General features: G+C 37.3%; 1 protein-coding gene across 12 annotated transcripts in view; it reads right to left on the reverse strand.

The window, feature by feature from the left end:
• GRIK1 (glutamate ionotropic receptor kainate type subunit 1) overlaps window positions 1-26,947 on the reverse strand; it is a gene marked incomplete at both ends in the record, with an annotated part of 432,363 nt that extends 405,416 nt beyond the window's left edge. For all 12 annotated transcript variants that reach the window (XM_082625512.1, XM_082625522.1, XM_082625518.1 and 9 more), the window contains one exon: window positions 26,830-26,947. In XM_082625512.1, coding sequence (XP_082481638.1) covers window positions 26,830-26,947 — 118 coding nt within the window. The remainder of the gene's footprint in view (window positions 1-26,829) is intronic.
• Between the last annotated feature and the right edge of the window lie 253 nt (window positions 26,948-27,200).

Raw genomic sequence — 27,200 nt, forward strand, 5'->3', positions numbered from 1 at the left:
TAGGCAAAGTTCTAAGAGAAACCTAGTTGTAGTAAATTGAGATTTTAAATTAAAAATTACTACTCACAACATGGTTCTTGTATTCCCTCAGGTACCAGATGCTATTACCCTAAGGCAGGCTAGGATTGATTTTTGAAAATTAGTGGATTTACCTTTTCTTTCGATGACACACTAAAATAGTCCTGCTGGGTGATACTCTTATTCTGTACATAAAAGCAGATGAAGGCAGTGTTGGCAGTTATACAAATATAGACTATGCCGGCAATAAATTGGACAATGTATTCACAAAAGTTATTTTCCCTTGCTGAGTTAAATACAAAACTGTTTCTGAATTGACTTGACTTTGTGCATGAAATCTGGCCTCAATTTCCACGTCAACAAAATGGTTATATTAGGAATATACCTTCTACTTTGGAGTAACAGTAAAGATATGGTGTATAAACATGTACATCATATGATTTGTGTCCAATAAATATTATTTAAATTTTAGGATGAATAGACAAAACCACTAACATGTTTTAATTTTGAAGTGAGTTTCTTATATATTTATTTCTTCAACACATACCAAACATTGTGGAAAAATAATATCTATGACTGAATAAAAATGATTTCACAATTATTATCTTACAAATGCATATGTTTCTATTGTTCTTCATATCCTTGAATAATTTAATATACACTTTGGTTTTCATTATACAGAAATGGTTCTGCTTTAACAATGTTGCATGGATCCTGTGAATATCAGGGCAAGCAATCTTAGAGAAAATACCCACAATATATATTAAGAGCAACCTAAATACCCTTGTTTTCATTTTCTTCCCTTTTAAACCAATTTTCTTCATGCCTTCATGTTAAAAATTATATTTACTTAAATTATCCCTTAAAAAATAGGTGGAAACAGATTTTTGTTTTAAAAAAAAGAAAAACCCTAAGGTACAACTCCATTACCTTTGCTTCTGTATTCCTCACTCCTTTTTTACTTAATTGTAATTATTGTGTCCTGCATTTTCATGCCCCTAAACAAATCACTTTCTTGAGCAGCTTTTGAGGATAACTAAGGATTGCAGATTTTTTTTTTTTTTTTTGAAACAAGAAGAATCTTAAATTTTAGGGTTTGGTACATAAGACCAGACTAGAAAGTGATCACATTTTGGTGGCTTCACTAGACTTTCGTGTTTTTAATTTACATGATTCTGTGCCATTTGGGTGTGTTTATTTGTGTGTGTGAATGGGTGTTCCACAAGTAATTTTACAACAGTTCCTTTTGACAATAACTTATGCTGTCTACAGATTTATGAAATATAATGCTGATTTGGGTGGTCATGAATTGATTTACAATGTAACAATTTTTCTCTTTCTAAGGCCCTGAAGACTTTTTCCCCCTCCATTCTGTATATTACTTTTTAATGGAAATGCCGTTTCTAGCTTTTCTCAGACACCTATAATAGGGAGATTCTACTTCTGTATAACTTTGTATGTACTGCATTCACATTAATGTTTGATGGAGAGGAAACTAGATAATGATTTTGAAAAATAAAACTTTTGCCATGATAAACACGTGAAATAGAAGGAACTTATCATTAACTCAATTTGTAGCTCACCTTGTCATTTTACAGATGTGACAGGAATCTTTAGATTTGTTTTGTTTTGTTTTGTTTTTGTTTTGTTGTTGTTGTTGTTTTGGTTTTTTTGTTGTTGTTGTTGTTTTGCAGTATGCAGACCTCTCACTGCCGTGGCCTCTTCCGTTGTGGAGCACAGGCTCCAGACGCGCAGGCTCAGCGGCCATGGCTCATGGGCCCAGCCGCTCCGCAGCACGCGGGATCTTCCTGGACTGGGGCACAAACCCGTGTCCCCTGCATCGGCAGGCGGACTCTCAACCACTGCGCCACCAGGGAAGCCCCAGGAATCTTTAGTTTTATCAAATTATTTTTCAGCTCAAAGTGTAGTGGTATGGGTTTCGAAATAAAGTATATCATGAGGTTTTAATGAGAGTTTCCTTTCTCCCAGAAAAAAAAGGTGAGAAATTCTACAAAGTTTAAAAATGTTGTTCAAGATCCACAGAGAAAGATCAAAACCTGAAACCAAAAACACACAATGTTTCAGGTTTTGTTTGTTTGTTTATAAATCTGAAAAACATTGTAGTGCTTCAGAATAGGGACTCTAAAGAGAACACTCTATGACATAAATCACAGCAAGATCCTTTTTGATCCACCTCCTAGAGAAATGGAAATAAAAACAAAAATAAACAAATGGGACCTAATGAAACTTAAAAGCTTTTGCACAGCCAAGGAAACCATAAACAAGACCAAAAGACAACCCTCAGAATGGGAGAAAGGATTTGGAAATGAAGCAACTGACAAAGGATTAATCTCCAAAATTTACAAGCAGCTCAATAACAAAAAACAAAAAACACAATCCAAAAATGGGCAGAAGACCTAAATAGACATTTCTCCAAAGAAGGTATACAGATTGCCAACAAACACATGAAAGGATGCTCAACAACATTAATCATTAGAGAAAGGCAAATCAAAACTACAATGAGATATCTCACACCGGTCAGAATGGCCATCATCAAAAAATCTAGAAACAGTAAATGTTGGAGAGGGTGTGGAGAAAATGGAACACTCTTGCACTGTTGGTGGGAATGTAAATTGATACAGCCACTATGGGGAACAGTATGGAGGTTCCTTAAAAACTAAAAATAGAACTACCATATGACCCAGCAATCCAACTACTGGGCATATACCCTGAGAAAACCATAATTCAAAAAGAGTCATGTACCAAAATGTTCATTGCAGCTCTATTTACAATAGCCACGACATGGAAGCAACCTAAGTGTCCATCAACAGATGAATGGATAAAGAAGATGTGTCCCATATATACAATGGAATATTACTCAGCCATAAAAATAAACGAAATTGAGTTATTTGTAATGAGGTGGATGGACCTAGAGTCTATCATAGAGTGAAGTAAGTCAGAATGAGAAAAACAAATACTGTATGCTAACACATATATATGGAATCTAAGAAAAAAAAAAAGGTCATGAAGAACCTAAGGGTAAGACAGGAATAAAGACACAGACCTACTAGAGCATGGACTTGAGGATATGGGGAGGGGGAAGGGTAAGCTGTGACAAAGTGAGAGAGAGGCATGGACATATTTACACTACCAAACGTAAAATAGATAGCTAGTGGGAAGCAGCCGCATAGCACAGGGAGATCACCTAGGTGGTTTGTGACCACCTAGAGGGGTGGGATAGGGAGGGTGGGAGGGAGGGAGACAAAAGAGGGAAGAGATGTGGGAACATATGTATATGTATAACTTTGTTATAAAGGAGAAACTAACACACCATTGTAAAGCAATTATACTCCAATAAAGATATTAAAAAAAAAAGAAAGAAATTAGAAACAAACAAAAAAAAAGAGTTTGGACAAATTTGACTTTCAGGACACAGACTGAAAAACAAAATTTGAAATTGCTCCTTTTCACCCTTATAGAAGCAATGGTCCTTTTCCATGAAATAGGCTTTTCTAGGAAAAGATGATTGGAATTACAAAGGAGTACTTGAAAAATTCCAAGAGGAAAGGCAAGATGTAAGCTTTATTCCTGACCAGGATTTACCCAGGATATGCCAAGCTGATTCTAATTAAAAAGAGAAAAAACACATAGCACAGATAAGCAAATATAAAACACAAAATCTAAGAAAACAAGGTAGTACAAAAATAGCAAATTATTTTCTGAATGTTCGACATATATATAGTCATGAAGCATTGACCTCATGAGACAGCAAGTTTTATTCTACGTTTGCTGTGAGGAAGAAAAAAGGGCTTAAGATCAACTGCTCTGAAACCCAAATCAGCATGGTGGACAGATTATACTTGAATATATTATTGGCTTATAGATGACCTTATAGGAGGCCAGTGTGTGTATGGTTCCCATTTTATCTATATTAGAATTTACCTGAAAAACATATTATTTAAATTTAATATCTCAAAGAGATTTATTTTTCCTCTGTATGCCTATTTTTTTTTATGGCTCTGATCAATATTTGATGATATTTGCTGCCTTGTCCTCTAGTGCAGACAAATGCATATGAGCCATTTGTACATTTAATGTGATAAACTCAAAAGGGTTTTCTGAATAAAACTTTGGCCCTGCTTCCAGGTGTTTCCCTTACCAGAAGTGAGGTGGTCTTCTATTCAAGGATGTATCTTTTTAGATTTCTTAATTTCATAGAAGGGCTTCATCTTTACCTTCTGATTCTTTTTATGAAAGATCTAAATATAATTAATAACCTTAATCAATGAGATATGTATACACAACAAATAATGTTTTGAATACAATGTTTCTAAATACAAATGGAACATTTACCCCCCAAAAATATATTAGATGATTAAGGATCAATATCAAAAGACTGTGTTCCTTCGACCATAATGCAACAATAACAAAATAATTGCAAATTGATAACTTTAAAAATCACATGTTTGGAAACTAAATACATAATGAATAATGCTTTGAATAATGCTTTGGTTGAAATAAAATGTTTCTTCAAAAATTTTCTATGTCTTACAAAGAAAATTTATTGTGTAGTTTTCTTCATATATGCCTAGTTTTTATAAGGTTTATCCTTATATATTTTATGACTTTTGCTGCTATATGTATAGATCACTTTTTCCATTACATATTATGGTTAGGTATTACTGGTGTATAGGAACCTCCTAATTTTTCTATGTTGATCTTGAATCTTATATTTTACTGAGCATTCTCCTAATTTTAAAAAAGTGGTTTAATAAATATTAAAATAAACCTTCTGATGTTTATGATTCACCTTTCACCAGAAATACATACTTCATCACAATCTCTTACCCATTTAACTTTCTGTTGCTCACCTTCCAATAAACCTCAGATTCAAGGATCAATAATGATGAATAATCGTGAAGTGATACACTGTCCATCCATTCCCCTGGATATTATAAATTTTAGTCTTCGATCAAACCAAACTACTTGAAATTTCCATTTCAAGATGTTTTGCAGAATTGTTTTTATTATTATTTGGTTTCTGGTCATAGAGTTATATTGAGCATTTTATAAGAAACAAATTAATAGAACACAATATTTCATCATAAGAATGGTATCTACAACATCACATCACTTCCCTTCATTGAGATCATAGGATACATTTCTTTCATGTTTTCTAATGTAAAACCCTATAATTTGTCTAAGCTACTACACTCTCTGAACTTTGTGATTTGTCCTGTTTCCTTTCTTACTTCTGCTGCAAGAAAGCTCAGATAAAATGTTCCAGTCCACTTTAGGCATCTTCTCAAGGACATTGCCCCTGCTTTATCTTATTTCACCTTTATCTCCATCATTTTTGTATTTGTATTAGGTTATAATATATGTATTTCTGTAAGCCTTTAAAATAATTTTATAAGACAAGCTGCTATAAATATAAGAATGAATAAATGAATAAGCAAATGATGGGGAGTGTGGAAAAACATACATTAAAACTTCATCCTCTGAAGGGAAAAGAAAAGTCAAATGTTACTCGTGGAAGCCAGAAGTCAATTTGAAAGATTACTTCATATGAAATAAAAGACAGTCTAGACTTCAGGAATAGTAGGACAAATTTATTTTAGTATTGTCTCCAGGAATTGTTTACTGATTTTGTTTTTTATAAGCATCACATTAATTACTCATTCCACTTCACTTTCCTATATCTGATATAGAGGTGAGAAGATGAATCTCAAAGCCCCACACTATAGCCTGCCTTTCTGATTTTTGATGACATTCTCAAAAAGTGAGCAATAGATATTACCTTTAACAGTCTTCCCTTGTATGCCCGTGCATTTAACCTAACCGGAGGCTAATACTCACTTGAATTAAACTAAGGTAATAAGAAATAATGTTAGTACATGCTAATTATTCTAAATTTTTATTTTAGAGCCCACTCATTTGTAATTGTTCTTTTTAGTTTTTTTGTAAGTGTCTTAGCAGATATGAAGACAGTTCTGTAACTCAAGTGACTGTAAGACAAGATGATAAGAAATGCCCAGGTCACACAAAGTTGAAAAATAAAAACTGTATGTACAGTTTAACAATTTTGGTAAGATTTCTCTATTGATACTTTCCCTACATGTCAGAATTTCTCTGGATTTTAATCTTTCAGTAGTTATCACCACCTGGACTGTACTTCACCTCCATTTCGTATGTCAACCCTCTCCTTTGAGACACACCTCAAAACATAACTTCTTTACAGAGCATCCGGATTTAAAGAAACCTCACTGATAGTTCTGTGATCTCTCTATTTTGGAACTTTTATGTATTTTACTGGTTAATTACAATACCTCATTCATTCAAATATAGATTTTTAATAAATGTCAAATGAGTTGTGGGAGAAAACAAAGTTGCAAGAAAATAACATTGAGATGCAGTTTAAGAATTGTGGCTCAGCTACCTAGATCTACATTGGTTTCATTTTGGAGTCTCAGTGTTCTCATCTATTAAGTTGGAAGTTAAGCTCTTTGAACTCCCTGCCTGGTCTTAAGTACTATTATTTTAAATATATATATATATATATATATATATATATATATATATATATATATATATATGATATTTTTATTTGTATGTATGTCTCATGAAAAATATTTTTATATTTATATGCTTTCTATAGCTTGTTCAAAGGAACTTCCGGGTCTGACTTCTCTCTTTACCTTTTGGCTTTATAGAAGTCATGAAGAGTATGCTGCATGTATTAAACTAGTTATAAACAATTATTTATAAAATTTTTGGGTATTTTTCTAGTTGACCACTATTTTTCCTTAAGATATTTATTTTGTAGCTTAATACTATTTTCTGACAAATGATCCACAGATCTAGCAAAAATATTATCAACACTGTCATGTTACTTGGTCCCTAGCTGATGTCATGTGAAACTTGCTGTTCAATCTGACCAACAGGGATATTCTCATAGGTCACTGAACAGATGTTTTAAAAGCTTTGCAGCCTGAGAACATTTGTCATGGTCTATGTGATTCCTATGCCCTTCTCTCTACCCTTCTGTCTGCCTCCTATCATCACCAGTCACATTCGGGTTGTTTATACCCATTATCCTTTCCTCGTTATTGTGAAATACAATAATAGTTTGATATGTGATTTTTCTCCAGGTACAATAATACAATAAATAAAACACAGAGAGAAACATAAATTGGAATTTATATATATATATATATATATATATATATATATATATATATATATAGGCATTTATCTATGAATATATGTATTTTATATAAGTAATATTACATATAGTAATGTGTATTATATATATATATATATATATATATAATGTGTATGTCTGTATGTAATACGTATGATATATACAAATTATATAATTATGATATAATGTGTACCATCCAATGATTAGAGAGAGAGAGACCTTAAAAACCTAGACTTTCTGTTGCAAAATCCAGAAAATGGAATGAAGTTTGTTTTTATTTTTGCTTCTGTTGTTGTTGTCTTAATTTTAAAAACTTTGCTTTAAATACCACCATAGTGCTTAAAGCCTGAACCTCAGAGTTCAGGTAAATGTGTGACACTGTAAGAATCCAGCTGTTTTCCCTCCTTGCAGTTTGGAAACTTGGAGGTGAGATAGAAGTTCAGTGGACCCCCTAGGATTTGGGGATGGCCTGCACCCATGTACATTTGTGTACTCTGGGAGTACAATCTGCACACTGCTGCTCAAGGCACATGAGGGAGAATGGAGATGGAGACAACGTGTGCTTGAACAGAAAGGGTCTGAGATAATAATCAGGGCTTGAAGGTAACTTGATGTTGACTGTTACTGTGTGAATCATGGATTCCTCCTTGATGAGGTGCTGGGTAAACAGCTCACTTGAGAAACCAGACAGAGAATGTGCTGGGTTTCAAAGGGTGAAAGTGAACCAAGGTGGGCCCTCCCATCAGGGCCGTGGGCAGCGGATGCCATAGAGTCAATACCCAGAGTCAGACAGGAGAGCTGCACCACAGTGGATGTCTTGGAAGAATAACAGCAAATGTCTCTCCCTGAAAGACAAGAGTCTTTGATCTCTGTAGCGAGAAGGAAGAATGGAAATTTCTAAACATTTACATTTTAAATCAAAAACGAGGACTTTGATATGGTCCTGGTGGAAATAGGGGAATATGTGCTTAGTCAAGTTTAATTTCAGGGAAACGAACAGAGCTCCATTTCCACATATGTGATGCTGTGGCTATAAATACTAAGTACAACGGTGTTGCACATCTTCGTGTAGTTTCTCAGTTCAAACCAATGACAATAAAGCAAAACCAACACTGCAGAAGGAATTGAGGACCAGGAAGGGGTTAGCTGTTCCACCCACATACCTGTTCACCACCAGCTGCCTCAGACAAACAAGGAAATGGATTTACTAAAAGGTTATGTGACATGGCCAAGCTAAGAATCACCAGAGCTGGAAGTATTCTCATTTCAGTGCACTTCTCACTCTGCCAAACTGCGTGCAAATGACTGCTAGAATAATCTAGAAAGTACAGAATGGCGACTTTAACCAATCATTTTTAAATTGGGCAAAGAAGAGTAATAGGAATCTAAATGAAAGAAAAATTTACCTATAATTCCACCATATTAACAAAACAAATGGGCTTCCTCTTTCCACATTAATTCTTTTAGTTCTTATCTATAAGCAAGGATGAATTGTATACATTCCCAATTCAAGGTATGTAAAACCATATATTACTTTCTAAACATTTTTCATTTTAATACATACATTTCATCATAAGGTTTATATTTAATAGATCTTTCTTGAGTTTAAACTATTATTTTCTTAACCATTCCCTCCTGTCGATCATTTAGATGATACACAGTCATTTATAAAGGCTTTTGCCAGTTCAGTGGGCATATACAGAAACAGCCTTAGAGTTCAAATATATCCTGAAAAAAAAGAAACACACACTGCCCAGAATTCAAAAGGCAAATAAATATTGCCTTTAGACGGGAAAGATGGCTCTATCTGACAATCCATTTTTAGGAGTTGAAGTATGATAACAACTTATACAATATAAACATAGGCAGGTCATCAGAATGCAACTTCTGTTTATGTTTTGCCAAAGTATGCAATCCAACACTTTGGAAGTTTAAAATTTTAAAAAGAAAAGAAAACCCTCAAAAGTTGTATTTGAGTCTTCACAATGAAAAGAGAAAAACACTTGATTATTACCATCCTTTCCCAATTTGAATTATAAGTACTCTATTGGCTCTGGGAATTAAATATTGATTTTTTAAAGGCATATTTAGACAATTTTGCTAAGAAAAGGAATTGTGCAAATAATTTACTGTGAGTATTCGTTCAAAGACATCAGCACTTACTGCCTCTAGCAGAGTATATTACAATGCTTGAATCAATATTCAAAGTTAAATTATGTTTAAGTAAGTACAAAAAGTATATAATAGTTGAAAACCTAGATACTAATGGATAGAAACAGTTAATGTCTGATTTTCTACAAACTCATTGTAGAATTCTAAAGCAGACATACAACCATTGCATTTTATGAATAGCGATTTTTATATAAAGTTTATTTTTTAATGATTTTTTTCTGACATATACTGTTGTCTTTAATGATACTCTAGAAAACTATTTATGTAGCATATTTTATGGAATAGCTTTTTCTATTTTCCTTGATGCAATTAGTTATAGACTTTTATGTAATACAGAGTAGGTAGGAACTGTAACAGCAGAAGAGATTTTTTTTAATTAATTAATTAATTAATTAATTAATTAATTTTTGGCTGCATTGGGTCTTCGCTGCTGCGCACGAGCTCCCTCCAGCCTCAGCAAGTGGGGGCCGCTCCTCCTTGCAGTGTGCAGGTTCTTCACTGTTGTGGTCTCTCTTGTTGTGGAGCACGGGCTCTAAGCACGCGGGCTTCAGCAGTTGTGGCTCATGGGCTCCAGAGCGTAGGCTCAGCAGCTGCGGCGCACAGGCTCAGTCGCGGCATGAGGGATCCTCCTGGACCAGGGCCCAAACCCGTGTTTCCCGCATTGGCAGGTGGATTCCCAACCACCGCACCACCAGGGTGGTCCCCAGAAGAGATCTTGATATGGTTTGAGGGTTTTTTTTTTTTAATAGACTTTATGTATTTATTTATGTATTTATTTTTCTTTTTGATTTTTTTTTTTTTTTTTTTTTTTTTTTTTTTTGCGGTACATGGGCCTCTCACTGTTGTGGCCTCTCCTGTTGCGGAGCACAGGCTCCGGACATGCAGGCTCAGCAGCCATGGCTCACAGGCCCAGGCGCTCCACGGCATGTGGGGTCTTCCCGGATGGGGGCACGAACCCGTGTCCCCTGCATCAGCAGGCGGACTCTCAACCACTGCGCCACCAGGGAAGCCCTATGTATTTATTTTTTAGAACAGTTTTAGATTTACATTCAAGTTGAGAAGGTAGCGTAGAGAGTTCTCATATACTCCACATCCAGTTTCTCCTGTTATTCACACCTTTATATGAGTTTGGTGCATTTAACATTAATGAGACAGTGTTGATACACTATTATGAGGTAGTATCCATCTTTATTCAAATGTCCCTAGTTTTTACATAATGTTCTTTCTCTTCCAGGATCCCATTCAGAACAGCACATTACATTTAGTTATCATGTCTGCTTAGACTCTTCTTTGTGGTGATAGTTTCTCAGACTTTGTTTTTTATGACCTTGAAAATGTTAGCAAGTATTGGCCACATATTTTGTAGAATGCCTTTCTATTGCTATTGGTCTGATGTTTTTCTTATGATTAGAGAGTGGGAATCTGGATTTGAGAGATGAAAACCAGATAAGAAAAGTGCCATTTGCATCCCATCACATCAAAGGTAAATACTATCAATATGATTTTTCCAAGGTGATGCTGATCTTCATCACTTGGCTCTTCTGTTTGGGAGATATGTCTCTCCTCCCCTATTTATTTATTTAATCATTTATTTATATCAGTATGAACTCATGAGTGTTTATTTTATACTTTGGTTATAATCCAGTACAACTTTTAAAAATTTTGTTGCTCAAATCATTTCAGCCTTGGCCATTGGGAGCCAGTACTTGGTGCCTGTGTGCCTTTAACATACTCTCATCAATGGGATTTTTGGGACCACTTAGTTTTCTGGCATTACAAGATGCTTTAGAATCATCTTGTATATTTTTTCTTTAGGCCCCCAATTGTCCATTTCTGCAAGGATGCCTGGGTGCTAGTTGTGTTCCCTGCTACTGGGGTGTCATTGTTTTTAGGTCTTCTCAGCTGACAGAGCTAGAAAATATAGTATGTGAATACCAACCCATTTACAGGTTGAGTTTCAATCAATCAAATACATGTTTTACCCTAATGTAGTCTATAATCTTGGACTTGCTCAGTGTAACAAATAATGCATTTTAATACATTCCTTTTTGCATGTTTTAAGAAAATAGTAAGTGGTAGTGAAATTCCAGTCTCCAGATTGATAACTGATGATAATAGGGACAATTAGTCATTGGATTTCTATTAAATAAAAACAAGTTATAGTATAACATATGCATTGGAGAGGTCCTTTTGAAACGTTATTCAGTCGAAATTTTAGTGTTGATAGACTTTTGTATTTTATTTTATTTTGTGTTTTGCTTCCCCCAGTCAGGATAGCAGTAGACTAGTAATTCATCAGAAGTTGTAAGATAGGCCAGTCTTTCAAAATTATTTCGTCAACTAATGCACCTAATAACATATCAAAAGAATTTAAAGAGCTAAAAGAAAGTGTTTTTACTGTTGTATGGTATTTCTGTGAGATTGATTTTTGGTTACTAGGAGTTTACTCTTAATTTAGTCAACGTCATTGTCTCTTAAATCCATTTTGTAACTAGTCTTACCTTGTATTTAATAAATGTGTTAACATAACATTATACAAAATTACATGCTTTAAAAACTTCTAAATTTTGATTAAGAACAAACAGAGAGTGAAATATTTCCCAAGTCATATAGGAAAGGTTTTTATCTTTTAGTAGTTTACAAGTAGCATGAATAACAAAATAGAATATTTTTACCTTTTTACTTTTTTTTTTCTGCTCCACAATAAACCATTTTTTCCAATTGACTTACAATTACTAATATTGGAGTGCTGATGTAATAAGAGTTTAGGTTTTTCCAATTTGATATCACAACTTGATCTCAGTAGAAAATCAAGATGAGAAATTTATTTAGTTCATGTAGCTAGTATACATTCCTTTTAATTTAAATGTTTCCATTTCTCTTTGAAAATCTATAATTGAAAAAGTCAGATACACTTTTTAAAGATAAGTAGTTTGAACTTTAAATATAAATAGTACTTTAACTTACTACAAATTATATTCTTGGAAAATATATTACCAATCTAATATAATATTTTTCCATTTAAAACAATGTTAAAGAGTAAGTCTAGTAAAAGCAAAAATAAGAAAACGGGCTCATATCACATTTTAAGCTAATAAAAATGATATACCTTCAGAATAGGTAATGTGGTTTTAAGAATTTTTACTTTATAATAGAGAACAATAGGTAACTAAACATTTTAAATCTACTCAAAGCTTTGTGAAAAAGTTCTGAAATAGGGAGTGGGCAGAATTTGGGTGAGACTGAAGAAGCAGTAGGATGTGTGGTCATGTAAGTTTTGGTGTATATATTAACATTTCAATGGTTTTATTGTCCAGTGTTTCCTTAAATATGTTCTGGGCAGCATGAGTTCAGTGGGACCTTAGTAGCTGTGATTTAAGTAAGGGTCCTCTGATAATTAAAATGTAGGAGATACCAGATTAAACAACAACAACAAAACCGATTTCTTTGTGCAGCATTACAAAGTGCTTTTAGTATACAAACCTGCCTCATGAGTCTCTAAGGGAGAGCATTTTCCCACACTTACTTGACCAGACAAATAAATTATTTTTCAGCACAAAACTCCTACCCTGTTCATTAACCAAAAAAAGATCGGGAGGTAACTTCATTAACCCTAACACAGACCATGCATTTTACATATGATATCACATTTTTTCTTTGCAATAAACCCGTGAGTTTGTTATTATTATTTCTCCTTCTATACCTAACAACAACAACATACACACTTAGTAATTTTCTCGAGGTCAGTCAATTAGAAAAAGGAAGTTAAAGATGTGAATCTGGACTTCCCTTGTGGCGCAGTGGTTAAAAATCTGCCTGCCAATGCAGGGCACACGGGTTCCAGCCCTGGTCCCAGAAGATCCCACGTGCTGCGGAGCAACTAAGCCCATGCACCACAACTACTGAGCCTGCGTTCCACAACTACTGAAGCCCATGCACATAAAGCCTGTGCTCCACAACAAGAGAAGCCACTGTAGTGAGAAGCCTGCACACTGCAAGGAAGAGTAGCCCCCACTTGCCACAACTAGAGAAAGCCCTTGCCCAGGAATGAAGACCCAACCCAGCCAAAAGAAATTAAAAAAAAAAAAAACTTCTTAAAAAAAAAAGATGTGAATCCCCTTCTACCTGGAGTTCTCCATTATTCTTTCTCTGAACTGAAATGACTTCTGGAAAATTTTAGGACATAGATAATATTTTATATATTATATGGATAATTATCTGTTAACAAAAGAGGATTAAGAGGCTATAGAAACTCACCACCACTACTATCTCTATCAATCTTCTTTCAAAACCATTCGAATTAAGTGTACAATCTAATTACAAACAGTGTGTTGGTTAAGTATTAGGTAACAAGGTTTCCCCTCCAACTAGATTAGATTAGCTCTTCCTTAACCTCTTCTTAAAGAGAAATTCTGGAGACTCCAATGATACTACCAACTTTCCTCCTTGCTAATTGTCTAAAATATACTCAAATATAAATCACATTAGCTTTGCTTTAGGTAGTTACCTCTGAATAACTAAGAGCAACAGTTCATTTCTCTGATATTTGACTTCAGCTTAAACAGTTATGTAACTACATACACAAGTCCATACACAATACAGCATAATTTAATGCATGGACCTTGAAACTTGAGATCAGAATGTCTAGCTGCAAGTCCCAGCATTTCTACTAACTAGCACTTGAATTTAGGCAAAGCCACCAAGTCATGGTCTTCTCAATGAAAACTGTAGATTAGAAACCATATAAGAAAAGTGCTACAGGTCAGGTCTACACAATATAAATATTACACGTGTAAAATCAATACTAAAGTAAATGGTGAATTATACAGATAAAATAATAAGGCAAAAGATTTGCTCATTACAGAAATATGTTCACATTATCCAGAGACTCTCTTTTCATCATCTATCAGATAGCTTCTTTCCCAGATTTTTCTCCCAGGGTCAGTGGAGTTTTCAAGTTAATGTTGAGACCGACTTGCTGTCTCAGGGTGAAATCTACCTCATGCCAAACAGATCTTCCTAAACAGAGGCAAACCTGTTCTAGGTTTGGCAGCATGAACCCACTCTGTCTGTTCTCTGTGCATTTGAAGGCTTGAACTTATTCCATGTTGGCATGCCATTGATAGAATGGAAAACGCTCCAAGATGAACAGAAAACTCTCTGCAAATAATATTTGAAATTAAAATATAAAAAGTATCTGCATTGAAGGCCTAGTGAAAAATTTCAGTGGTAACCTAGATTGTAAACCCCTAGAACACAAGCATCAAGGGGGCAGATGTGTTTGCCCATTTTGTTCACTGTGCCATGTCCTGCATGTGTCTGGTTCATGGTAGGGGAGTAAGCACTTAATAAATATTTGTCTGTTGAATGAAGAATGAATATTAAAATGACAAAAGAATTCAGTAATTAAAGAATAAAGCTGTGAGCTTTTGTACACTTAAACAAAAATATGTAGTAAACATTACTTAGAACTTTGGAGGTAAATAGGATTAAATATTTAAAAAATGATGCTACAGCCAACTTGATGATTGAAATAAAATACATCTGGATCTCTCTTAAGGAGATAAAAACATTTGAACAATTATACTGCCATTTAAACTTCCATGCTATTCATATAAATATCCACAGTATTTCTCTTTGCACACTATATTTAATTACATAATAGTAATACATTGTATTTATTTAGTGGTTTGTTTGCAAATAACAAAAATTAATTTATTTGATCCTCCCCTGTGAAACAGGGAAGGCAGATATCATTACTGCTAATTCACAGATGAAGAGATCTGGGCTCAGAAATATTAAGGGTAATAAAATGTACCACATTAACTATTAAGTCCCTGTTGAGGAAGAAAATTTCAATGATAATAATTTTAAAAAGTAAAAACAAAACAACAAAACAATTATAATGCAACTCATGAATCCATAGACTGCTTAAATCCCTTTCATAGTGTATTTTCTGTACTCTTACCAATGACATCGTGAGGTTGCAATTGCTTTAATTTGATTTTTCAGATGGAAAACAAAAGCCTGGTGAGATTGAATGTCTCCCTGAGACACATTTCTAGTAAGTCTTAGAGGTTGGACTCAAGCCTGTGCTTTCTGACAACAAATCATGTGTGAGAAAGCCTGGCTACCCAGCACTTAACTCTTAAATCCTATGCTTTAACCACCCTCTTGGTGATTGTGTATGTTGAAATGATGAATAAAAATTATACTATATAAATGTATCTTTCTGTTACTATTATTATTAGAAATATGATACATCTGTCACAGAAATTGCATATGCATATGGAATTGTTTTTCTTTCTTTTTTTTTTTTTTTTTTTGGCCACTAATTGTGGTACACTGCCATCTACTCAGGTCACCTAGACCCAGCTAGGTGGGTCTCACCGTGTGAGAGAGAGGTCTGTGACTGAAGAGTGTGTATGTGTGTGTTTGTGTGTGTGTGTGAGTGTGTGTGATTAATTTGTTGTTGACAAATATTAGGCTATGAGACAGAAAGACAGGAATAACCCCAGCATCTTCTAGATATTTTCCAGAAGCCAGCCATATTTCTCTTCCATGCTGGCTGCTGAGAAATCTTTGGAGTATAGTTAGTAATAATGCTTAGGGCCCCTCCATCCTATAGAACTCCCTTCATGACTATAAGCTGTGGTGTAAGATTGTAAACTTTTCAACAGACATCCACAGTATGTGCAAGAACCATGCATATGTTCAAATACCTCTCTAATGCTTAGGATGCATTAATTTTACCTTAAATTTTATACCTTTCATTCACTTTTTCTCAATGGCTGAAGTTTAAGCAGACATTTTTGAAAGAGATTCACTTTTTTTCTCAATGGCTGAAGTTTAAGCAGCCACTTTTGCAAGAGAAGTAGACCTGTAATTAATTCATTCAAGAGTCAAGTGCCTTCTCTATGTAAGCACTGTGAAAAGTGCCAGAGATATATACTGTACTTTACCTTGGGTTATTTTAAGTTACTGGAACACTTGTAATATTAATGCACGTTAGTAATCAAGAGCCCCTTTTTGTTGGTTGGTTGGTTGATGGTTTGTTAGAAAGAGAAAGAGAAAGAGATGAAAAATAAAGGATTTCAATTCTTCTCTTTCCTTCCCTCAACACACACACACACACACACACACACACGCTCAGTCCCCAACTCCTTTGATATTTTGTATTCAATGTTAGACTTGACTGACATAAGAAACTCACTTTAGAGAGGCACGTTTCCTCTGAGCTAAAGCTGGTTTCCATGGTGCTGAAAGAGAACGGACATGAGGACACAGGGAGGGGGAAGGGTAAGCTGAGACAAAATGAGAGAGTGACACGGACATATATACACTACCTAATGTAAAATAGATAGCTAGAGGGAAGCAGCCGCATAGCACAGGGAGATCAGATCAGTGCTTTGTGACCACCTAGAAGGGTGGGATATGGAGGTTGGGAGGAAGGTGCAAGAAGGAAGAGAGGGCTTCCCTGGTGGCGCAGTGGTTGAAGGTCTGCCAGCCGGTGCAGGGGACGCGGGTTCGTGCCCCAGTCCGGGAAGATCCCACATGCCGCGGAGCGGCTGGTCCTGTGGGCCATGGCCATTGAGCCTGTGCGTCCGGAGCCTGTTCTCCACAAAGGGGGAGGCCACAACAGTGAGAGGCCTACATACCTCAAATAAATAAATAAATAAATAAAAGAGGAAAGAGATATGGGGATATATGTAAATGTATAGGTGATTCATTTTGTTACACAGCAGAAACTAACACACAATTGTAAAGCAATTTTACTCCAATAAATATGTTTAAAAATAACATAAAATAAAATAAAAGTAAGCACAGTCCTTAGGTATATACAGGGTGGTGTTCATGCCAAGCACAGGTTACTAAGAGCCAGAAGGAGTAAGATGTTTGTACTGCACATAAACAGAACCAGGCCTTGCAATTTTACTTTATGCAGTTTGGCTCCCACTTAGAGAAAGGAAATCTCATTATAGTGTAGCATATATTTTAAGGTCAGTGAATCATGCTGGGTTGTTTTCATTTTGAAAACTACTTTTAAATGGATGAGCTCCATTGCATGGAGCTCAGATATGTACTCAGATCTGTGCATAGATATGTCTTAAAACATCCTTTCTCACCCTCTCCCAGAACTCTTTTAGATTTGGGTAATGTAGGGGAGGAAAATGCTATCTAAAATTTATTGTACAAAAAAGAGGGCTGTTGGCTGGCATACCTTGTTCGAGTATGTATAGATCTGTCTTTTTTTAAATATATAAAATATATAGAGAACTCCAAGATGGCGGAGGAGTTAGACGTGGAGATCACCTTCCTCCCCACAAATACACCAGAAATATATCTACATGTGGAACAACTCCTACAGAACACCTACTGAACACTGGCAGAAGACCTCAGACTTTCCAAAAGGCAAGAAACTCCCCATGTACCTGGGTAGGGCAAAAGAAAAAAGAAAAAACAGAGACAAAAGAATAGGGACAAGACCTGCACCAGTGGGAGGAAACTGTGAAGGAGGAAAGGTTCCACACACTAGGAAGCCCCTTCGCGGGTGGAGACTGGGGGTAGTGGTGGGGGAAAGCTTCAGAGCCGAGGAGAGCGCAGCCACAGGGGTATAGAGGGCAAAGCAGAGAGATTCCTGCACAGAGGATCAGTGCTGACCAGCACTCACCAGCCCGAGAGGCTTGTCTGCTAACCCGCTGGGGTGGGCGGGTGCTGGGAGCTGAGGCTCGGGCTTCAATGGGAGTGCAGGGAGAGGACTGGTGTTGGTGGTGTGAACACAGCCTGCACAGGGTTAGTGTGCCACGGCTACCCAGGAGGGAGACCAGGAAAAGGTCTGCAACTGCCAAGGAGGTAAGAGACCATTGTTTCGGGGTATGCGAAGAGAGATGATTCAGAGCACTGCCTAAACGAGCTCCAGAGATGGGCATGAGCTGCGGCTATCAGTGTGGACCCCAGAGACAGGCATGAGACAGTAAGGCTGCTGCTGCCGCCACCAAGAAGCCTGAGTGTGAGCACAGGTCACTCTCCACACCTCCCCTCCTGGGAGCCTGTGTAGCCCACCACCACCAGGGTCCCGTGATCCAGGAACAACTTCCCCAGGAGAACGCATGGTGCACCTCAAGCTCATGCAATGTCACGCTGGCCTCTGCCACCACAGGCTCACCCTGCATCTGTACCCCTCCCTCCCCACAGCCTGAGTGAGCCAGAGCCCCCAATCAGCTGCTACTTTAACCCCATCCCGTCTGAGCAAAGAACAGATGCCCTCAGGTGACCTACACACAGAGGCAGGGCCAAATCCAAAGCTGAACCCCAGGAGCTGAGTGAACAAAGAAGAGAAAGGGAAATTTCTCCCAGCAGCCTCAGGAGCAGTGGATTAAATCTCCACAATCAATTTGATGTACCATGCATCTGTGGAATACTTGAATAGACAACGAATCACCCCAAAATGGAGGCAGTGGACTTTGGGAGCAACTGTAGACTTGGGGTTTGCTTCCTGCATCTAATTTGTTTCTGGTTTTATGTTTATCTTAGTTTAGTATTTAGAATTTATTATCATTGGTAGATTTGTTTACTGATTTGGTTGCTCTCTTCCTTTATATATATATATATATATATATATAGATAGATAGATAGATAGATAGATAGATATAGATAGATATAGATATATAGATATATAGATTTTTTTTTACTTTTTCTCTTTTTGTGAGTGTGTATGTGTATGCTTCTTTGGGAGTTTTTGTCTGTATAGCTTTGCTTTCACCATTTGTCTTAGGGATCCTTCTGTCTGGGTTTTTTTTTTTTTTAGTAGAGTTTTTAGCACTTGTTATCATTGGTGGATTTGTTTTTTGGTTTGTTCACTCTTTTCCTTCTTTCTTTTTCTAAGGACTTTTTAATTCTTTTATTTTTAATAACTTTTTTTATTTTAATAAATTCATATTTTTCATTTTCATTTTTTATTTCTTTTTATTTCTTTTTTTTCCCCTCCCTTTTCTTCTGAGTCGTGTGGCTGACAGGTCTTGTTGCCCTGGCCAGTGTCAGGCCTGTGCCTCTGAGGTGGGAGAGCTGAGTTCAGGACATTGGTTCACCAGAGACCTCCTGGCTCCACATAACATCAAATAGCAAAAGCTCTCCCACAGATCTCCATATCAATTCTAAGACCCAGCTCCACTCAACAACCAGCCATCTACAGTGCTGGACACCCTGTGCCAAACAATTAGCAAGACAGGAATACAACCCTACCCATTAGCAGAGAGGCTGCCTAAAATCATAATAAGGTCACAGACACCACAAAACACACCACCGGATGCAGTCCTGCCCACCAGAAAGACAAGATCCAGCCTCATCCACCAGAACCCAGGTACCAGTACCCTCCACCAGAAGCCTACACAATCCACTGAACCCACCTTACACACTAGGGGCAGACACCAAAAATAGCAGGAACTAGGAAGCTGCAGCCTGTGAAGGGGAGACACCAAACACAGTAAGTTAAGCGAAATGAGAAGACAGAGAAACACAGCAGATGAAGGAACAAGGTAAAAACCCACCAGACAAAACAAATGAAGAGGAAATAGGCAGTTTACCTGAAAGAATTCAGAGTAATGATAGTAAAGATGACACAAAATCTTGGAAATAGAATGGAGAAAATACAAGAAACGTTTAACAAGGACTTAGAAGAACTAAAGAGCAAATAAACAATGATGAACAACACAATAAATAAAATTAAAAATTCTCTAGAAGGAATCAAAAGCTGAATAACTGAGGGAGAGGAACGGATAAGTAACCTGGAAGATAAAATAGTGGAAATAATGACCACAGAGCAGAATAAAGAAAAAAGAATGAAAAGAATGGAGGACGGTCTCAGAGACATCTGGGACAACATTAAACACACCAACATTCGAATTATAGGTGTCCCAGAAGAGGAAGAGGAAAAGAAAGGGACTGAGAAAATATTTGAAGAGATTATAGGTGAAAACTTCCCTAACATGAGAATGGAAACAGTCAATCAAGTGCAGGAAGCACAGAGAGTCCCATACAGGATAAATCCAAGGAGAAACATGCCAAGAACACATATTAATCAAACTATCAAAAATTAAATACAAAGAAAAAATATTAAAAGCAGCAAGGGAAAAATAACAAGTAACATACAAGGGGATATTGATAAGGTTAGCAGCTGATCGTTCAGCAGAAACCCTGCAAGGCAGACTGGAGAGGCAGGACATATTTAAAGTGATGAAAAGGAAAAACCTACAGTCAAGATTACTCTACCCAGCAAGGATCTCATTCAGATTCAACAGAGAAATTAAAACCTTTACAGACAAGCAAAAGTTAAGAGAATTCAGCACCACCAAACCAGCTTTACAACAAATGTGAAAGGAAGTTCTCTAGGCAGGAAACACAAGAGAAGGAAAAGACTTACAATATCAAACCCAAATCAATGAAGACAATGGTAATAGGAACCTACATATCGATAACTACCTTAAATATAAATGTATTAAATTCTCTAACCAAAAGACATAGACTGGCTGAATGGATACAAAAACAGACCCATATATATGCTCTCCACAAGAGACCCACTTCCTAGGGACACATACAGACTGAAAGTGAGGGGATGGAAAAAGATATTCAATACAAATGCAAATCAGAAGAAAGCTGGAGTAGCAATTCTCATATCAGACAAAATAGACTTTAAAATGAAGACTATTACAAGACAAGAAGAAGGACACTACATAATGATCAAGGGATCAATCCAGGAAGAAAATATAACAACTGTAAATATTTATGTACCCAACATAGGAGCACCTCAATACTTAAGGCAAATGTTAACAGCCATAAAAGGGCAAATCAACAGTAACATAATCATAGTATGGGACTTTAACACACCACTTTCACCAATGGACAGATTATCCAAAATGAAAATAAATAAGGAAACACAAGCTTTAAATGATACATTAAACAAGATGGATTTACTTGATATTTATAACACATTCCATCCAAAAACAACAGAATACACCTTCTTTTCAAGTACTCGTGGAATATTCTCCAGGATAGATCATATCTTGGGTCACAAATCAAGCCTTGATAAATTTAAGAAAATTGAAATTGTATCAAGTATCTTTTCTGACCACATGCTATGAGACTAGATACCAATTACACGAAAAAAATCTGTAAAAAATAAAAACACATGGAGGTTAAACAATACACTACTTAATAACCAAGAGATCACTGAAGAAATCAAAGAGGAAATGAAAAATTACCTAGAAACAAATGACAATGAAAACATGACAAACCAAAACTTATGGGATGCAGCACAAGCAGTTCTATGAAGGAAGTTTATAGCAATACAGTCCCACCTTAAGAAACAAGAAACATCTGAAATAAATAACCTAAACTTGCACCTAAAGCAATTAGAGAAAGAAGAAGAACAATAACAACAAAACAAAGTTAGCAGAAGGAAAGTAATCATAAAGATCAGGTCAGAAATAAATGAAAAAGAAATGAAGGAAACAAGAGCAAAGATCAATTAAACTAAAAGCTAGTTCTTTGAGAAGATAAAAAAATTGATAAACCACTAGCCAGACATAAAGAAAAAAAGGGAGAAGATTCAAATCAATAGAGTTAGAAATGAAAAAGAAGTAACAACTGACACTGCAGAAATACAAAGGATCATGAGAGATTACTACAGGCAACCATATGCCAAAAAATGGACAACCTGGAAGGAATGGACAAATTCTTAGAAAAACACAAACTTCTGAGACTGAACCAGGAAGAAATAGAAAATATAAACACACCAATCACAAGCACTGAAATTGAGACTGTGATTAAAAATCTTCCAACAAACAAAAGCCCAGGACCAGAGGGCTTCACAGGCAAATTCTTTCAAAAATTTAGAGAAAAGATAACATCTATCCTTCCAAAACTGTTCCAAAATATAGCAGAGGTAGAAACACTCCCAAACTCTTTGTATGAGGCCACCATCACTCTGATACCAAAACCAGACAAAGATGTCACAAAGAAAGAAAATTACAGGTCAATATCACTGATGAATATGGATGCAAAATCCTCGACAAAATACTAGCAAACAGAATCCAACAGCACATTAAATGGATCATACACAATGATCAAATATCATTTATCCCAGGAATGCAAGGAATCTTGAATATACCCAAATCAATCAATGTGATAAACCATATTAACAAACTGAAGGAGAAGAAACGTATGATCATCTCAATAGATGCAAAAAAAGCTTTCAACAAAATTCATCACCCATTTAGGATAAAAGCCCTCCAGAAAGTAGGCATAGAGGGAACTTACCTCAACATGATAAACACCATATATGACAAACCCACAGCCAACATCATTCTCAATGGTGAAAAACTGAAACCATTTCCTCTAAGATTAGGAACAAGACAAGGTTGTCCACTCTCACCACTATTATTCAACCTAGTTTTGGAAATTTTAGCCACAGCAATCAGAGAAGAAAAAGACATAAAATGAATCCAAATAGGAAAGGAAGAAGTAAAGCCGTCACTCTTTGCAGCTGACATGATACTATACTTAGAGAATCCTAAAGATGCTACTAGAAAACTACTAGAGCTAATCAAGAATTTGGTAAAGTAGCAGGATACAAAATTAATGCACAGAAATCTCTTGCATTCCTATATACGAATGATGATAAATCTGAAAGAGAAATTAAGGAAACACTCCCATTTACCATTGCAACAAAAATAATAAAATACGTAGGAATAAGCCTACCTAAGGAGAGAAAAAACCTGTATGCAGAAAACTATCAGACACTGATGAAAGAAATTAAAGATGATACAAACAGTTGGAGAGATATACCATGTTCTTGGATTTGAAGAATCAACATTGTGAAAATGACTCTACTACCCAAGGCAATCTACAGATTCATTGCAATCCATATCAAACCACCAATGGCATTTTTCACAGAACTAGATCCAAAAATTTCACAATTTGTATGGAAATGGAAAAGACCCCAAATAACCAAAGGAATATTGAGAAAGAAATACGGAGCTGGAGGAATAAGTCTCCTGGATTTCAGACTATACTACAAAGCTACAGTAATCAAGACAGTATGGTACTGACACAAAAGCAGAAATATAGATCAATGGAACAGGATAGAAAGCCCAGAGATTAACCCATGCACATATGGTCAACTTATTTTGATAAAGGAGGCAAGAATATACAATGGAGAAAAGACAGCTTCTTCAATAAGTGGTGTTGGGAAAACTGGACAGCTACATGTAAAAGAATGAAATTAAGACACTCCCTAACACCATACACAAAATAAACGCAAAATGGATTAAAGACGTAAATGTAAGGCCAGACAGTAGAAATCTCTTAGAGGAAAATATAGGCAGAACACTCTATGACATGAATCACAGTAAGATCCTTTTTGACCCACCTCTTAGAGAACTGGAAATAAAAACAAAAATAAACAAATGGGACCTAATGAAAATTAAAAGCTTTTACACCACAAAGGAAATCATAAACAGACGAAAAGTCATCCATCATAATGGGAGAAAATATTTGCAAATGAAGTAACAGACAAATGATTAATCTCCAGAATTTACAAGCAGCTCATGCAGCTCAATATCAAAAAACAAAAAACACAATCCAAAAATGGGCAGAAGACCTAAATAGACATTTCTCCAAAGAAGATATACAGATGGCAAAGAAGCACATGAAAGGATGTTCAACATCACTAATCATTAGAGAAATGCAAATCAAAACTACAATGTGGTATTCCTTCACACCTGTCAAAATGGCCATCATCAAAAAATCTACATACAATAAATGCTGGAAAGGGCGTGGAGAAAAGGGAACCCTCTTGCCCTGTTGGGGGGAATGTAAATTGATACAGCCACTATGGAGAACAGTATGGAGCTTCCTTAAAAATCTAAAACTAGAGCTACCATATGACCCAGCAATCCCACTACTGGGCATATAACCTGAGAAAACAATAATTCAAAAAATTCGCCACAATGTTCATTGCAGCTCTATTTATAATAGCTAGGACATGGAAGAAACCTAAGTGTCCGTCGACAGATGCATGGATAAAGATGATGTGGCACATATATATAATGGAATATTACTCAGCCATAAAAGGGAACGAAACTGGGTTATTTGTAGTGAGTTGGATCAACTTAGAGTCTGTCATATAGAGTGATGTAAGTCAGAAAGAGGAAAACAAATACTGTAAGCTAACACATATATATGGTATCTAAAAAAAAAAAAAAGAAAGAAAAGAAAGAGAAAAATTGTTCTGTAAAACCTAGGAGCAGGACAGGAATAAAGACTCAGACCTAGAGAATGGACTTGTGGACATGGGAAGAGGGAAGGGTAACCTGGGACGAAGTGAGAGAGTGGCATGGATATAAATACACTACCAAATGTAAAATAGATACCTAGTGGGAAGCAGCCACATAGCACAGGGAGATTAGCTCAGTTCTTTGTGACCACCTAGCGGGGTGGGATAAGGAGGGTGGGAGGGAGACGTAAAAGGGAGGGGATATGGGGATAAATGTATACACGTTGCTGATTCACTTTGTTATAAAGCAGAAACTAACACACCATTGTAAAGCAGTTATACTCCTATAAAGAGGTTAAAAAATAAATAAAATAAAATATATGCAAAGCACAAATTAAGTTAATGAACATTGTAAACTGTAACACACTGATTGTTTACTTCATGTTGTCCACAGGAATTTTGTTACCAGAGTGTGTAGGGTTGACTGCATCCAAAAAAAAAAAAAAAAAGAAAGAAAGAAAGAAAGAAAAAAGGATTTTAAGATTAGAACATATCTAAGGTGAAGGATTTTTTAGTTATTTTTTTTTGTAAAAGGAATACTTTGGGACCTTTTAAATGAACAGTCTAAATTAACCACCAAAGTGTGCATTATCATTATCTTTAGTCTAGATAAAGATGCCTGCAGTAAAAATTAGTATTTGAGAACCTTTCTTTCCTTAAAAATCAGATCCCACGTGCCTAGAGAAGATGCACTTCAGCGTAGTAAACTTCTATTTTTTTCTTCTTCTTCTTCTTCTTCTTTTTTTTTTTTTTTAATGGACATATCCAGTGACAGGAACTACGTTCTGAATCTTTGGAAAGAGGTTCTTCTATTGCAGGTCGGAACTAATAAAGTTATTGAGAAATTTCAGCCACTTAGGGGTGTCATTAAGGAGTGCACTTTCTGTCAGTTCCTGGAAATGTTAGAGTTAGAAGCCCTCAGAGGTGAGGACTTCACGCTTGGTGCCTAACGTGAGAAACTGGCGAAGCTGGGAGCCCCGTGTGGTGTGGTGTCAAGACTTCACCTGTGGCTCTCCTCGCTCACTGGGTCTTTAAGAAGCACAGTGGGTTGGGGGAAAAGGACAAACTGAGACTAAAGGAATAGAACTTGGGTTTAGTTTGCAAGGGAGAACACTAAAGTAGTCAAAGAGCTTTTCAACCCCAAAAGCTGCTCAGAAATCGCTCGGTGCCTCCAGAGACCAAACCCTGGTGGTGTGTGCGTTTAGGTATCTGAATCCACAGACTAGCAAAACTCCCACCCTCTTCCTGTTGCATTTCACCCGCTTTAGGCTGCCCGGGATTCCTACATTTAGTTTTCCAGTCTCCTTTTATTCCCACCACCGGCCCCCTCGAGACGGAAGTCCAGAGTCTTCCAGGGAGTTACCTTGATGGGTCTGGCTCATGCTCAGTGGCAGGCTGGCGGGACAGATTGGGGAGCAAGTGGAAAACTTAGGTGCCGGCTTATGGCACTGACTTGACGGTCCTCCCTATTCCTGGAACCCTCAGTCAGAAGTAAGATCCCGACTCTGACCAACTCTAGTGGAATCCTCCAGACTTTGGAGACTCCTTGTGGAAGAACCCAACTGAAAGATGAAAACTTGGAGGATCGGCGCTAGCAGGCTCAGGGAAGTCCTTGCGTCCCTCGTGGTCCCCAAATTCTACTCCTGAGATCTGGGCATGCCCACGAGTACCCAGAGCCCCGGTTGCCAGGGACCCGGGCGGCGGATCTGGACAGCGCGACGCCCACCGAGGTGAAGGGGAGAGCGCATCTCCGCTCCCAAAGCGACTGGCTGTAGCCACGCGCGACCCCACATCCAGAGGAGGGTACCTGTGCAGGAAAGCCTCGATCCCTTGTTTTCTAGTCCGCGTGTCTGGAGTCCAGATTTAAAAACCCGCCAACCGTACCTCGCGGGGAAGCCCGGCACTCGCCAGGAGAGAAGCTGTGACGAGGCTTCTCCTCTCCCGGAGCCTCCCGGTTGAGCTGACTTCCACTCCCCCCAGCTCCTGCCCCCGCGCCTACGCGCACTGCCTCTCCCGGGATCCGCGGAGCCCGCGCTGGCCGCGGGGAGAGAGCATATCCCCCGAGCCTCTCGGCAGCCTGGAGCGTTCCCCGGGTTTCACTCACCGATCCTGAGTACTTGCGGAGCCGTCTGGGGGAGGACGTAGCAGAGGAAATAGAGAAGCGCCCAGCTGGTGTCCCTGGTCCAGAGCCCGGGCTGCGCGAGGAGTGTGCGGCGCTCCATCTTCCCAGCTTCTTAATTCCTGCCCAGACCCAGCCGCTGTCGCACGCCCTCGAGAGGCAGCCCGCTCAGGTCGGGTCCCCGCTTCATCCTCCCTGGGATGCTCCGCGTTTGCACCCTGCGCGCCTCACCCCACCCCACCCCCTCCGCCCGCGCCAGCCCCCCGGAAAGAGATTGAGGGAACCGGCGTGGGAACGCGGAGCTGGCTGGCGACGTTAGGCTCGCTCGGGGCTGGCTCCTCGTTTCGGCCGCTAGC

The sequence above is a fragment of the Mesoplodon mirus genome, assembly GCF_964341445.2.
Source record: "Mesoplodon mirus genome assembly, chromosome: 6".
In the NCBI taxonomy this organism is placed as follows: Eukaryota; Metazoa; Chordata; class Mammalia; order Artiodactyla; family Ziphiidae; genus Mesoplodon; species Mesoplodon mirus.